This window comes from Halichoerus grypus, chromosome 8 (genome assembly GCF_964656455.1).
Source record: "Halichoerus grypus chromosome 8, mHalGry1.hap1.1, whole genome shotgun sequence".
Lineage (NCBI taxonomy): Eukaryota > Metazoa > Chordata > Mammalia > Carnivora > Phocidae > Halichoerus > Halichoerus grypus.
The window spans coordinates 62,247,860-62,264,220 of NC_135719.1; the positions used below are offsets into that span (position 1 = coordinate 62,247,860).

The 16,361-nt window shown below is 38.3% G+C and overlaps 1 protein-coding gene across 6 annotated transcripts in view; it reads right to left on the bottom strand.

The window, feature by feature from the left end:
* Nucleotides 1-16,361, bottom strand: part of USP8 (ubiquitin specific peptidase 8) — a 74,228-nt gene that overhangs the window by 47,765 nt on the left and 10,102 nt on the right. For all 6 annotated transcript variants that reach the window (XM_078079355.1, XM_078079357.1, XM_078079356.1 and 3 more), the window contains 2 exons: nucleotides 5,388-5,556; nucleotides 2,378-2,522 (listed from right to left, as the gene is read on the bottom strand). In XM_078079355.1, the coding sequence (XP_077935481.1) occupies nucleotides 2,378-2,522; nucleotides 5,388-5,491 (249 nt within the window). In that variant the 5' untranslated portion in view covers nucleotides 5,492-5,556. The remainder of the gene's footprint in view (nucleotides 1-2,377; nucleotides 2,523-5,387; nucleotides 5,557-16,361) is intronic.

Here is a 16,361-nt window from a genome sequence, read left to right on the forward strand (position 1 = left end):
TTCAGCAAAAAGTCCAGGTGCCTGGGTGGCTCAGTCAGTTAAGCGTCTGCCTTCTGCTCAGGTCATGATCCCGGGTCCTGGGATCAAGTCCCGCATCTGGCTCCCTGCTCAGCAGGGATTCTGCTTCTCCCTCTGCTTCTGCCTGCTGCCCACCCCCCCCCCTCCGCCGCCCCGGTCAAATGAATAAATCTTAAAAAAAAAAAAAAAAAAAGAAAGAAAACTACAGCAAAAAGTAAATACATAAAAAATTGGCCCTACCACAATAGACAAAGCAGCAGACACCAAAACTACCAAGTTATCCAAAGTTGCAAATCTTTCAAAAATATTTACTAAACACTTTTACACTTCTTTTAAAAGCAATTCCGCTTTGGGATGCCTGGGTGGCTCAGTTGGTTAAGCGTCTGCCTTTGGCTCAGGTCATGATCGAGTGACCGTGATCAAGTCCCACGTCAGGCTCCCTGCTCAGCGGGGAGCCTGCTTCTCCCTCTGCCTGCCACCCGCCCCTGCTTGTGCTCTCTCACTCTCTCTCTTTGACAAATAAATAAATAAAATCTTAAAAAAAAAAAGCAATTCCACTTTAACAGATACTATAAAAACCATCAAAGAGCATGCAGAAACTTGTTTGAATTTGGGCAGACCTCTGTATCTGCAGATAGGTATGCCCAAGAATGTTCTAAGGATAGGACCAATCTAGCCATCTGTGGACAGAAGGATGAACCTCCAAACGTAAGGGGTCACCTTTCCAAAGCTAGATCTAAATCCCTGTAACTATTACTAACATAACTTTGCTGGTGAAAAGAAATACCAGCAATGATTTATCCCTATTAAATAAAACACTAAAGTCATCCCTTAACCAACAACCAAAAGAAATTATATTGGTCACACTACTCTGAAAAAAGAAAAAAGTTATTTCAAAGAATAAGAGAACATTTTTCCCTTCTGTAAGTCAATTTAAATAAGGCAAGCCAATTCAGTGAACAACAACAACAACAACATTAATTCAAGAATGGTTTCTCAACCAGGTAAGATATCTATAAGCAGTATAGGTTGCTGCTATTGTCTGGAAGCAAGATTGCTGGTGGAACCACCAACACAATATTCCTCCAATTTCTTTAACCTATTTGCTATGTTCTTCTTCTGCCCATTTCTGGTGCAGCTGATATGCAACCATTTTCTCTAGCAAGACTTACCCTAGTCATTAGTTCTCTTTATCCATTTATACCTCTCCCACCTTCCCTCCCCGCCCCATGGCTTCAGCAAAGTGGAAGAAAGGAACTTGCTCAAAGGATTAAAAGGAAAAGTAATAATAATAATAATAAATAAAAATGGAAGCAATCAATATTAACTGATTCTTTAATATGGCTACAATATCACTCAAATATAAAAAGCTGTCACATAAAAACAAGTGACTGACCAACCAGAGACTGACAAATGAAATAGGAAGATGTGTACACACACACACACACACACACACACACACACACACACAGGAGCATTACACAGCCATAAAAAGGATGAGACTGTGTAATTTGTGACAACATGGATGGACCTACAGGGTATTATGCTAAATGAAACAAGTCAGATTGAGAAAGACAAATACCATATGATTTCACTCACATGTGGAATCTAAAAAAAACTAAACAAATAAACAAACAAAATATAGAATCATACCTGTAAATTCAGAGAACAAACTGATGGTTGCCAGAGGGGAGGGGGTAGGGGATGGGGAAAATGGGTGAAGGAAAGTGGGAGATAGCCTTCCAGTTATGAAATGGATAAGTTCCAAGGATAAAAGGCACAACATAGGGAATGTAGTCAATGATATTACAAGAGTGCTGTAAGGTGACCCATGGTAGCTACACTTGTGGTGAGCACAGCATAATATATAAATTTGTCCAATCACTATGCTGTATACCTGAAACTAATGTACATTGTATGTCAACTACACTCAAATAAAAAAGTTAATAAAAACAACGAAACACACACACACACAAAATAAGTGACTAAATCTTGAATCCTGAGAAAGTATGATTGCAGTCACATTTTTCTTATTTAATGCATGAGTAAACTGAATCCTTCCACTTGACCTGGTGATCATTTATTGTAACAGAAAACTTATGTGTCTGTACATTGCTATACACTTGTACTAATCTAAGGCAAATTAGTTATGTGTATATAGTGTGATTACATCCACATATATACATTTACAAAAAAAGAAACTAAACATTTAGTTTGCTTTTTCTATCTGCATAAGAGTTTGAACTCGATGCTGCATAATGTGATCTAAACTTCAGTATCAGTTAAAACTTTCAGAGGAAATCAATAGCTCTACTGTGCAAAAATAAATTAGCAAATAAAAATGCAGAAATAAAGGTACCTGCTGTTGCTTGAAATCAGGCCTTTTTTTGATAAGATTATAAACAGTCACATATTTCATATATAGTACATAGGCCTTTTCCTCATCACGATCTAATCTGCATTCTTCTGCTGTCTTGAAGATCTTGAGGGCACTCTGTACATAACTTCAATCAGAGAAAAAAATCATTAAAACACCTGACATACAGGCGGGGGGAAATCATGTTTAAGGTCTACAGAGAATCTTGATAACATGAATTTCGTAATTTAGACTGCACGACTTTGTAACTAACACCAAGTTACATATACATTTGGATGCAACCTGAAAATTCCCCTATCCTACATATATACTTCTGCTTCCTAATAGTTGTTTATATACCATCAAACTGTTCAAAATGCATTGAGCCCAGTTTTAAAAGATTTGCTATGATAATCCTGAGACAAGTGGTCCTTGGGCAGCCATATAATAGTCATACTCTACGATTAAAGAACATAACTCCATACCATTTGTACTGAAGTAAGGGGAGCTAAAATCTTTAGTTAATGTTTAATGTTAAGATACTCCTCAATTCTCTTCACCCCTTTCTAACTATGTTGTAAAAATCTCCCCACCTAAAAATCCAAGAAACTAGGGACAGGGAAAGAGACATGAGTTCAATCTTTTTACTTGGTTAAAGTTTTCTACAAAATGACCAAATTGCACCCTGGTGCTGGAAGGAAAAGAGATTTAAAGTCTAAAACAAGTCTAAAAACAAGTCATCTTAAAATTCCACTTTGGTAAAATATTTGAGGATTCTGTGGCATTCATTCTAAGGTCATGTGCCTGGTTAACAATCTTTAGAAAGCAAATTAATAAAATAGGCATTTCTGCAAGAGGAATTCAATCACTGAGGACTAAAGTTTTGGCAACCTGGTTATAGTACTAATGCTTATATATAATGTGCTTTATCAATAACATATATACAGAGCAGTATTTCTTGTTTTCTATAATTTTCAATCTGCTCCACAAAACATGGATTAATGATGAAGCTGGCCATGCTAAGAACACCACATAAAGGAACAGGGCCAAAGTTATATTTAGGACCAAAGATACACGCTGCCTAGCATATGTACACCCTGCCTAGCATGGCATCACGGTCCTAGGATAGAGATAAATCAAACCAAAGCTAGTAAGGAGATTCTCTAGAAGAGCTTAGGAGTAGGAGCAAGTTTTATCTAAACTTCATTCTAAACTTTTATCTAAACTTCTTTCACTCTGATGCATGTGTATCTCATGAGCTTATATGTAGCAGATCAAGCTGAGATGGCCACAGTGCCACTGTGAGTATAGTGAAACAGCTAAAAATCCTAAAAGGATTCTATCATTCTTTAGAATAGTGCTATGCCATAGCAAGAACATGAGTTTGTGGTATATTCAGGGAGTCCTGCTGACACACCACTTCCTATGGGATCAGGGTGGTCCCAGAGCTAAACGAGACATTGCTAGAATGAACTGATTTGTCTCAGGATTAGATGAAGATCTCAGAAAGCTTCAAGAGGCTTTATCTTTCCCATTGTTTTCTATTTGAAAGTCATTCAGAAGTTTTTATTTTATTTATTTTTAAATTTTTATTTATTTTAGAGAGCACATGCACTCAAGAACGGGGGGGTGGGTGGAGAGAATCTTAAGCAGGCTCCACGGTGGGGGGGCCAACTCTCCACAGGGTCCAACATGGGGGTCAACCTCACGACCCAGAGATCATGACCTGAGCCAAAATTAAGAGTCGGACACTTAACGGACTGAGCCACCCAAGCGCCCCATCAACAGAAGTTAAACAGAACTGTTTCCTCTGTTATCCCATCAATATTACCAACTTAGCTCAAGAAGTAGGCCAATCCCTCTCTTATTCTTCCTGTCTCTGAAAAGATCTGTTTTTTAAAAGCCCATTTTGTTCACTGTAATACAAATGTCAGTTCATTTTGGGATTTTCTTTTCTGACTTTCTTTAAAGTTCCTACTATTCTCTCCTCTTCATCCCTTATGTTTTGTTTTCTTTCCACCTTCTATTTCCTTTAGAAAATGACTCATAAAGATGTCCCTGTGCATTCATAGGTCTCTTCAGATGCCTCTTCATAGGTTCATTTGGGATCACATATATCATTTTTTTAAGAGCCTCCCATTTATGGAGGAGCCATGGAATACCTCTTTTCTCTCTGATTTCTAAAATCTGTTTGCCCCAAGTCTGGGATATATGGCTGGCTAAATCCACCTTTTTTTCTGAAACTTTTATTTCCAACTCTATTAATAATATAGTTACTTATTTATCTCCAAATCTTCTCCTTTGTCAGTCAAAATTAATTTAGAGGAAAAGTTCCGCTATTGCTTTTTTGTCCCTTAACAGAGATAAAACTATCAACAAGTTAACAATTTTACTGATACCCCAATATTACTTTCAGTAAATACCAAAATTCCTCCCTATTATATTTTATCTCAGTAGATTTTGTAATCATTATCAGTGAAGTATCATCTCTAGCCTCTACCTCAGCAGGTAGATAGACTATGTCTTCAAAAATAAAAACACATAAAACAAATCATTAGATTGAAAGTTCATGTCAAATTGGCACAAATTAATGCTTTGCTAAATATTAGACAAAAAAATACATGTTTCTCCTCTTTTAATCAAAGAAAGACTACGCTAGGGTAATACCTTATATGTGAAATATACAAGGATAAAAATGATCTTTAATTAAGAAGTGTATCTATACTGTTTTAAGAAAAGACATTAATTGTGGCTGAATGAGTTTTGTAGAAACCTTGTAGTCTATACCTCTTAAACTTATAATCTGATACACTGTCCAGAGAACAGAAAATATGCATTTTAGCGAATATATTCTGCCAAGATAAAGTTAAGAACTTCTCTAAGGAGGTCTTACTTTATTCATGTGATGATGCCATTTTTCAAATAAACTTCAAACTGACTACTTACTAACACACTTAAGGAAATGAACTAAAAATTAATATATGATTCAGTGAAACTAGCAAAGGATACATACTTCCTCGTGCTTATTTTCTCTGGTTTAACTTCTGTCTTCTTATTGAGGTCTTTTAGTGAAGAACTGAGGTAGAGTTCTTTAGGAACTGAAGCCACAGCAGGCATGATGAATAATCTTTACTTTTCCACTTTCACAGTGGATGGTATACTTCATTAAAAGCAGTTCTTTTCTGAAACAAAACGAACACAAATAATTCCTTGACAACAAAACAAGTGAACCGTGAAAAAGCATGAAAATCCTAAACTAAGGAGGGCACGTGTTGTAATGAGCATTGGGTGTTACACGCAAATAATGAATCATGGAACACTACATCAAAAACTAATGATGTAGTGTATGGTGACTAACATAACATAATACAAAAATAAAATAAAATCTGAAAAAAGAGAGTGAATTTTAAATTATCTTGTGTACCCATTTTGAGAATTCAAGACATTCAAGATATCAATAAATTAATTTTTTCAAATATTCATTAACTAAATGAATTATTTTATCACTTTGCCTTAAGTATTAAGAATTTTCCTGTTAAAGGAATTAACAGAATTAAGAGCTTTCATATTTTTCTACAGCTAAATCTGCATTAATGTATAGATCACAAATAGAAGTTTCATTTAGAAGTATTTCCCTTTCGGGGCACCTGGGTGGCTCAGTCGTTAAGCATCTGCCTTCGGCTCAGGTCATGATCCCAGGGTCCTGGGATCGAGCCCCACATCGGGCTCCCTGCTCAGCAGGGAGCCTGCTTCTCCTTCTCCCTCTGTCTACCACTCTGCCTACTTGTGCTCTCTGTCAAATAAATAAAATCTTTAAAAAAAAAAAAAAATATTTCCCTTTCTCATTGATAATACCAGTTAATAAAAAGAAGGGGAGGTGAGGGGGAGGCAGAGGGAGAAGGAGAGAGAAAATCCTAAACAGGCTCCATGCTCAGATTGGAGCCCGATGCAGAGCTCAATCTCATGACCCTGAGATGATGACCTGAGGGGTATCAAGAGTCAGATGCTTAACCAACTGAGCCACCCAGGCATTCCAAGATTTCATTCTTTTTATATGGTTGAATAATACTCCATTATATATATATACACACATATACCACCATTTTCCATTCACCTATCAATGGACACTGGGTTGATTCCATAATTTGGCTATTGTAAATAATGCTGCAATAAACAAAGAGGTGCATGTATCCCTTTCAATTATTGTTTTTGTATTTTGGGGGTAAATATCTAGTAGTGCAATTGCTGGATCACAGGGTAGTTCTATTTTTAACTTTTTGAGGAACCTCCAAACTGTTCTCCAGAGTGGCTGTACCAGTTTGCATTCCCCACCAACAGTGCATGAGGGTTCCTTTTTCTTCACATCCTTGCCAACACTTGTTTCTTGTGTTTTTGATTTTAGCCATTCTGACAGGTGTGAGGTGATATCTCATTGTAGTTTTGATTTGCATTTCCCTGAAAAGTGATACTGAGCATCTTTACATGTGTCTGTTGGCCATCTATGTCTTTGAAGAAAAGTCTGCTCATGTGTTCTACCCATTTTTTAATTGCATTAGTTTTCTGCGTGTGGGGTTGTAGGAGTTCTTTATATATTTTGGATACTAACCCTTTATTGGATATGTCATTTGCAAATATCTTCTGCCATTCAGTAGGTTGCCTTTGTTTCTTTACTTTGCAGCTTTTTACTTTGATGTAGTTTCAACAGTTTATTTTTGCTTTTTTCTCTCTTGCCTCACGAGACATAGAAAAATGTTGCTATGGCCAATATCAGAGAAATTACTGCCTGTGATCTCTTCTAGGATTTTTATGGTTTCAGGTCTCACATTTATTTTTTTTTATTTATTTATTTTTTTAAAGATTTTATTTATTTATTTGACAGAGAGAGAGAACAAGTAGGCAGAGAGGCAGGCAGAGGGAGAGGGAGAAGTGGGCTTCCCGCAGAGCAGGGAGCCCGATGTGGGGCTCGATCCCAGAACCCTGGGATCATGACCTGAGCCGAAAGCAGCCGCTTAACCAACTGAGCCACCCAGGCGCCCCTCAGGTCTCACATTTAAATCTTTAATCCATTTTGAGTTTATTTTTGTGTATGGTTAGAGAAAGTGGCCCAGTTTCATTCTTTTGCATTTAGCTATCCAGATAGTCCAAAACTATTTGATGAAGAGACTGTCTTTTTCCCACTGTATATTCTTGCCTCCTTTGTCAAAGATTGACCATGTAATTGTGGGTTGATTTCTGGATTTTCTATTCTGGTCCATTGATCTACTGTCAAAACAGTATCACACTGTCTTGATTACTACAGCTTTGTAACATAACTTGAAGCCTGGAATTCTGGTATCTCCAGTTTTGTTTTTTTTTTTTCAAGATTTCCTTGGTTATGTGGGGTCCTTTGTGTTACCATACAAATTTTAGGATTGTTTGCTCTAGTTCAATGGAAAATGTTGTTGGTATTTTGATAGAGATTGCATTAAATCTGTAGATTGCCTTGGGTAGTATAGACATTTTAACAGTATTTGTTCTTCTAACCTATGTGCATGGAATGTCTTTCCATTTCTTTTTGTCGTCCTCAATTTTTTTCATGAATGTTTAATAGTTTTCAGAGCACAGGTCTTTCACCTCCTTGGTTAAGCTTATTCCTAGATATTTCATTGGTTTTGGTGCAAATGTAAACGGAATTCTTTTCTTAATTTAATTTTCTGCTGCATCATTATTAGCATATAGGAATGCCAACAGATTTCTGTACAGATTTTGTATCCTGTCACTTTACTGACTTATCAGTTCGAGTTCTTTTTTGGTGAAATCTTTGGGGTATTCTATATATAGTATCATGTCCTCTACAAATAGTGAAAGTTTTACTTCTTCCTTATCAATTTGGGTGCCTTTATTTCTTTTCGTTGTCTAATTTCTGTGGCTAGGACTTCCAGTACTAGGTTGAATAAAAGTGGTGAGAGTGGACATTCTTGTCTTGTTCCTGACCTTAGAGTAAAGCTCTGTTTTTGCCCATTAAGGATGGATATTAGCTATGTTTTTCATAGATGGCCTTTATTATGTTGAGGTATGTTTCCTCTAAACCTACTTCGTTGAGGGTTTTTATTATGAATGGATGTTGTACTTTGTCAAATGCTTTTGCCGCATTTATTGGAATGACCATATGGTTTCCATTCTTCTTTTTACTGATGTGATGCATCATGTTGATTGATTTGTGAATATTGAACCACCCTTGCATCCTGGGAATAAATCCACTGGATTGTGATGTATGATTTTTTTAATGTATTCTTGGATTCAGTTTGCTAATATTTTGTTGAGGATTTCTGCATCTATGTTCATTGGATATATTGGCCTGTAGTGCTTTTTTTTTGTGGTGTCTTTATCTGGTTTTGGTATCAGGGTGGTACTGGCTTCACAGAATAAATTTCAAAGTTTTTCTCTCTTCAATTTTTTGGAATAGTCTGAGAAGAATGGAATTAACGTTTCTTTAAATGTTTGGTAGAGGGGCGCCTGGGTGGCTCAGTCGTTAACCGTCTGCCTTCGGCTCAGGTCATGATCCCACAGTCCTGGGATTGAGCCCCGCATTGGGCTCCCTGCTTGGTGGGAAGCCTGCTTCTCCCTCTCCCCTTGCTTGTGTTCCCTCTCTCACTGTGTCTCTGTCAAATAAATTTAAAAATCTTAAAAAAATAAAAAAAATGTTTGGTAGAATTCTGTGAAGTCATCTGGTCCTGGACTTTTGTTGGGAGTTTTTCATTACTGACTCAATTTCCTTACTGGTAACTGGTCTGTTCAAATTTTCTATCTCTTCCTGCTTTAATTTTGGTAGCCTATATGCTTCTAGGATTTTATCCATTTCTTCTGGGTTGTCCAATTTGTTGGCATATAATTTTTCATAATATTCTCTACAATTGTATTTCTGTGGTGTTGTTATTTCTCCTCTTTCATTTATACTTTTATTTGAGTTCACTCTTTTTTTTTTTTTTGTCTGACCAGTTTACCAATTTTGTTATCTTTTCAAAGAGCCAGCTCCTCGTTTCATTGATCTGTTCTGTTGCTTTTTCTGCTCTTTGTTATTTCCTTCCTTCTGCTGGTTTTAGGTATGTTTGTTCTTCTTTCTCTAGCTCCTTCTTTCTCTAGCTCCTCCTTTCTCTAGCTTCTCTAAGGTTAGGTTGTTTGAGATTATTCTTGCTTCTTGAGGTAGCCCTGTATTGCTATAAACTCCCCCCTTTGAACAGCTTTTGCTGCATCCCAAAGATTTTGGATCATTGTGTTTTCATTTTAATTTGTCTCCATGTAATTTTTTATTTCTTCTTTGATTTTTTTGGATGACCCACTCATTACGTAGTAGCATGTTATTTCACCTCCATATACTTGTGGTCTTTGCAGATTTTTTCTTGTGGTTGATTTCTAGTTTCACAATGTTGTGGTCAGAAAAGATGCATAGTATGACTCTGATCTTCCTGAATTTGTTAAGGCTTGTTTTGTGGATTTATATGTGATCTATTGTGGAGAATGTGTATTCTACTGTTTTAGGATGGAATGTTCTGAATATATCTGGTAAATACATCTGGTCCAGTGGTCATTTAAAGCTACTATTTCCAGGGTGTCTGGCTGGCTCAGTTGGAAGAGCAGGTGACTCTTGATCTCGGGGTCAAGAGTTTGAGCCTCACGTTGGGTGTAGAGATTAAATAGCTAAAAAAAAATAATAGTAATAATAATAACAAAACTACTATTTCTCTGCTGATTTTGTTTGGATGATCTGTCCACTGATGCAAATGGGGTGTTAAAGTCCCTTATTGTTCCTGTATTACTACTGATTATTTCCTACAGTTTTATGCATTTGGAAGCTCCCACGTTGGGTGCGTAAGTATTTATAATTGTTATATCTTCTTGCTGGATTGTCCCCTTTGTGATTATTTAATGTCTCTGTCTCTGTTACAGTCTTGTCTTAAAGTCTATTTTGTCCAACATAAAGTACTGCTGCCCTGGCTTTCTTTTGGCATCCATCTGCATGGTAAATGTTTCTCCATCTCCTCACTTTTAATCTGCAAGTGTCTTTTGGTCTGAAATGAGTCTCTTGCAGGCAGCATCTAGATGTACCTTGTTTTATTAACCACTCTATCTATGACTTTTGATTAGAGTGTTTAGTCCATTTACATTCACAGTTAAGTATTGATAGATATGTAATTACTAACATTTTGTTACTTGTCTTGTGGTTGTTTTTATAGCTTTTTCTCTTATTCTTTCTTCTCTTGCTCTCTTTCATAGTTCGTTGGCTTTCTTTAGTGATATACTTGGATTCCTTTTCCTTTGTTCTTTGCGTATCTATTACTGGTTTTTGTTTTGTTTTTTAAGATTTTATTTATTTATTTGACAGAGAGAGACACAGTGAGAAAGGGAACACAAGCAGGGGGAGTGGGAGAGGGAGAAGTAGGCTTCCCGCGGAGCAGGGAGCCCGACGCAGGCCTTGATCCCAGGACCCTGGGATCATGACCTGAGCTGAAGGCAGATGCTTAACTGACTGAGCCACCCAGGTGCCCTATTACTGGTTTTTTATTTGTGGTTACCATTAGGTTTGTATATAACATCTGCATAGCAGTTCATATTAAGTTGATGACTGCTTAAGTTTGAACCTATCTATTCCGTACTCCTCTCCCACCCCAAGTTTCAGGTATATTGGTGTGACAATTTACATCCATTTATTTTATGAATCCCTTAACTGATTTTTAAAGAAATACTTATTTTTACTGCTTTTGTTTTTTACTTTTCATACTCTCATGGTCTTTCCTTTCCACTCAATGAGTTCCCTTTAATATTTCTTGTTGGGCTGGTTTAGTGCTCATGAACTCCTTCAGTTTTGTCTGAGAAACTCTATCTCTCCTCTTCTGAATGATAGTCTTGATGGATAGAGTATTGTTGGCTGCAGATTTTTTCCTTTCGGGACTTTGAATATATCATGCCACTCTCTTCTGGCCTGAAAAGTTTCTGCTGCAAAATATGCTGATAGCCTTATGGGGTTTCCCTTTTATCCCTTTTCTCTGCAGCTTTAAAATTTTTTCTTTATTACTACTCTTTGCTTTTTGATTTTTTTTAAAAAAGATTTATTTATTTGACAGAGACACAGCAAGACAGGGAACACAAGCAGGGGGAGCGGGAGAGGGAGAAGCAGGCTTCCCGCAGAGCAGGGAGCCCAATGCGGGGCTCGATCCCAGGACCCTGGGATCATGACCTCAGCCGAAGGCAGGTGCTTAAAGACTGAGCCACCCAGGCGCCCCTACTTTTTGCTTTTTTAATTACCATGTGTCTTGGGGTGGACCTCCTTGCACTGAATTTTTGGGGACAATCTCTGTGCCTCCTAGATCCGGATATATTTCCTTCCCCAGATTAGGGAAGTTTTCAGCTAGTATTTCTTCAAATAAATTTTCTGCCCCCTTACCTCTTCTTCTTCTGGGATCCCTATAACGTGAATGTTATTACACTTTGATGGAGTCACCCAAGTTCTTAAGACTCATCTCAATTTACAAAATTTTCTTTCCTCTACTTTGCTCAGCTTGATTACTTTCCATTATTCTGTCTTCCAGGTCATTAATTCATTTCTCTGCTTCATCTATCCTGCTACTTATTCCATCAAGTGTATTTTTTTTTTTTTTTAAAGATTTTATTTATTCATTTGGCAGAGAAAGAGACAGCGAGAGAGGGAACACAAGCAGGGGGAGTGGGAAAGGGAGAAGCAGGCTTCCTGCTGAGCCGGGAGCCCGATGTGGGACTCGATCCCGGGACTCCAGGATCATGACCTGAGCCGAAGGCAGTCGCTTAACCAACTGAGCCACCCAGGCGCCCCAATCATCAAGTGTATTTTTAATTTCATTTATTATGTTCTTGATATCTGATTTTTTTCTCTCTTTAAGGGTCTCACTGATGTCCTCCACTCTTTTCTCAAGTCCAGTGAGTATCTCTGTGATAATTACTTTAAAGATTTTATTTATTTATTTAATTGACAGAGAGAGAGAGACAGCGAGAGAGGAAACACAAGCAGGGGGAGTGGGAGAGGGAGAAGCAGGCTTCCCGCGGAGCAGGGAGTCCGATGCGGGGCTCGATCCCAGGACCCTGGGATCATGACCTGAGCCGAAGGCAGTCGCTTAACCCACTGAGCCACCCAGGCGCCCCCTGTGATAATTACTTTAAATTTTCTTTTTCCTTTTTTTAAAGATTTTATTTATTTATTTGACAGAGAGAGCGAGAGAGCACAAGCAGGGGGAACAGTAGAGGGAGAGGGAGAGGCAGGCTCCCTGCCAAGCAGGGAGCCCAATGCAGGGCTCAATCCCAGGACCCTGGGATCATGACCTGAGCTGAAGGCAGATGCTCCATCTGAGCCACCCAGGCGCCCCTACTTTAAATTTTCTATCAGGCATATTACTTAGGTCTCTTGGTGTGGTTTGGTCTTGTTCTTTCATTTGGGACATATTTCTCTATCTCCTCATTTTGTTTAACTCTCTGTGTTTGCTTCTGTGTTTTCAAAAAGTCAGCTACATCTCTTGCTCTTCACAGTAACGGCCTTATGAAGAAGAGGTCCTGTAGTGCCCTATGTGCAATGTCCCCTGTTCCCCAGGGCCTGGTGCTTCAGAAGTGTCTCCTATGTGTTATATGTGCTCTATTGTTGAAAACTAGCCTCTTTTTCCTTCAGTCCAGTTGTCAGCAGAGGCTCTTTGCCTGTTGTAGGCAGGGCTTGGTCCAGGCTGGGTGGGGTGTGTTTTAACAAGGTGTGTGGTGGTCTGCTTGCAAAATGAGATGTACCACTGCTGCTGGCAGAACTGAGGTCCCACAAAATGCGAGGGTCAAGAGACAAAGTGTTGGTGGGGTCTGCACCAGTATTCTAGGGCAGGGGGACTGCAGTGCCCAGACTGAGCCAAGTATGACTGGGAAGGGCAGATCTGCCGAAGCATGGGGCTGGGGCTTGGTGTATGCAAGTTAAGTAGTGAATGTTGGTGCTGTGCTGGTTCCTGCAGCTGGCAGTGTGTTTATACTGGGTGGTAGGGGAAGGAAATGGCATGTACCAGCTCCTTTGTTCCTGATGCGGTCTCCCCGTGATCCCCTGCCTCTCCAGGCCACACTCTGAGATGAGCAAATTATTCTCCCTCCTGTTTGCCCCCAATATTTTTCACTACTGCTTCCAGTCTGTATCTCTGCAGGCTGTTTGTTGTGCTGTCTCTTCAAGGTTGGGGACTCACTTCCTAATGCCCTCCTGGCTCTTCCAGAACCAAGCCTGCTGATTTTTAAAATTCCAGGCTGAGGGGGTGCCTGGGTGGCTCAGTCGTTAAGCGTCTGCCTTCGGCTCAGGTCATGATCCCAGGGTCCTGGGATCGAGCCCTGCATCAGGCGGCCTGCTCTGCAGGAAGCCTGCTTCTCCCTCTCCCACTCTCCCTGCTTGTGTTCCCTCTCTCGCTGTGTCTCTGTCAAATAAATAAATAAAATCTTTAAAAAATAAAAAATAAATAAAATAAAATTCCAGACTGTAAGTCCCACTGGTTGTAGGAACTCTGAAAATGCAGCTCCTCTCACTTTCAAAGCAAATGGTTATGGGGAATCATCTTCCCTGTGGGCTCCCTGGTGTGAAAGTCTGTTTTTCACCCTTCTCACCACCAGTTCCCTCCCCAACACAGACAGCTGCAGGCCATTTTGCTCTCAAACCGTGTCTTTGCCCTTCCTACCATCTTTGATGTGGCCTCTTCTCTATCTTTAGTTGTGGAGTTTGTTCTGCCAGTCTTCAAATTGTTTTCTGCGTTATTTATGCTGATGTGAGCATTATCTAGTACTACCCCTGGGACAAGGTGCGCTTAGGGTCCTCCTACTCCACCATCTCCCCAGGCAGCAATAAAGTATTTTTTTAATTAAGGACTGTACATTTTTTTTAGACATAATGCTATCACACACTAACTAGACTACAGTACAGTGTTAACATAACTTTTATATACACTGCAGAACAAAAAAATTCATTTGATTCTTTTTATTGTGATATTTCTTCTATTGCAGTGGTCTGGAACTGAACTCATAATGCCTCCAAGGTATGCCTGTAGTTACATAAATGCATTTAAGAGATTATAACTTTTTTTCCCTATCACTTCACTATCTTAATGCTCTTTATTTTACCAATTCACTTTTATTAGATGAATGGTCATCCATAAATATCTAATCCTGAAAAGCTAAGGTACAACTTCGGGGGGGGAAAGGCATCTGTTCACTTACGTGAAACTCCAAAGGTGCCCTGATTTGCTTTGATTTGAGTCATGTTTTATACTAATACTTTGTGATTTGAAACTCATCCCTTCTAACCCTGTGAAATTAACCCACTCTTAGTCACCAAACCTAGCTGTCTATTTTTCTCTATATGTTACATTTTTAAAATGTTCATTTTTTTCCATCTATACTTGCTCTATGTGTCTACAAACATGTTTAGCCACTTTATTTAGTAGTTTCAGATCTATGCATTTAGAGACAATGATTTCATACATAAGTACTTTCTACACTTTTCACTCCCGGCTGTGTTCTGTGTCTAAAGCTATAGTGATAGGAGAGGAAAAAAACTTCTGGACCACACCATTACACCCAAATGGATCAACAAACACTAAATATGTCCTTCTAGTTAGATATCTAATTCATTAACAATTCATCACCAAACCAGCTAAGAGCACCCATTAAGTAAAGAGTATGATAGGGATCCCTTGGATTTCCTCACAATTACAGAGACAACAGCATCATCTGAGTATCTTAATTTGCAAAAAACACTAAGCTATGTGTTAAAGATACAACAAGTATATAAGACATGGTCCTTGACGTCGCAGGATAAACAGTTTAACCAGAGAACACCCTCTCCTCCCCACACCCACCATATTCTCACCTCCTGCTTATCCCCTCAACTCTGAGTGAAAAAACAGGAATACATATGGTGTGTATGGCATATACACCATTTGTATAAAGTTTAAAAACAAACTAAATTGAACAGTGTATTGCCTAAGGATACAAATAAAGTAAACCTATAAAGGCAGATAGGAAATGATAAACAGAAAATTCTATTTCTGGGGAGGCAGAGGATGTAATCAGGAGGCACATAAAAGGAGCTTTAGGGATACCAATAAGGTTTTATTCCTCAAGTTGGGTGGCACACTCAAAGGTGATCACAGGGTAATCATTTTACTATAATGCTTTATAACATATAAAAAAATATAAGTAACATACTTATTATATTTCATAAAAATTTTTAAAGAAAACTATTAACTATATTGTATAACAATGCAAATATGAATAAAAATGTGCAATTGTTTATAAACATGAAAATACCCAGACACATGTGAAAGTTAGGAAGTATGGGTAAAACAAGCAAACACAAAATATGTATGTTTTTAAATATTTTTATTTAAATATTTAAATATTGATTTAAAAAATATATTTGGAATATTGGAAGAGCCTGATACATAAAACTTTTGGAGTACAGACAGCTTCCATACAGTGGTGTGAATGGAAGCAAGAACATGAGCATTAAGGAATGAAGAAATGGAAGCAGGCTGTAGATAACTTAAAACAACAACAACAACAACAAACTGGCAATAAAAAAGAGAATGCTGGGATAGAGTGGGATGGTTCTCCAGAAACATGATTTCTACTGAAATAATAAGAAGCAACAGTTGAGGAGAAATACATTTGACTAAGGGAAAGCAAAGTACGGTCAAGAAACTAACTCTTTGGGAAGGTGTTTAGGGAAACCTGTGGTATGCGCAGGGGACATTGGAGTTGGGAATATTATTGAGGGCCAGAAGACAGTAAGATAACAGTAACAAGAGCTACTCTTGACTTTTCTGCCCTCAACTAGTTCAGCTAAGATCTGAAGCTTACTTAACCAAGAGAAAGCCAATATTTGCTCCCCTGATACAAGCTACCTCTTGAAATGTAATTCCCCAAAAGCCCAATCACTTTTTGTTGGTGATACTACTAAGTGTACTAAGAAAGG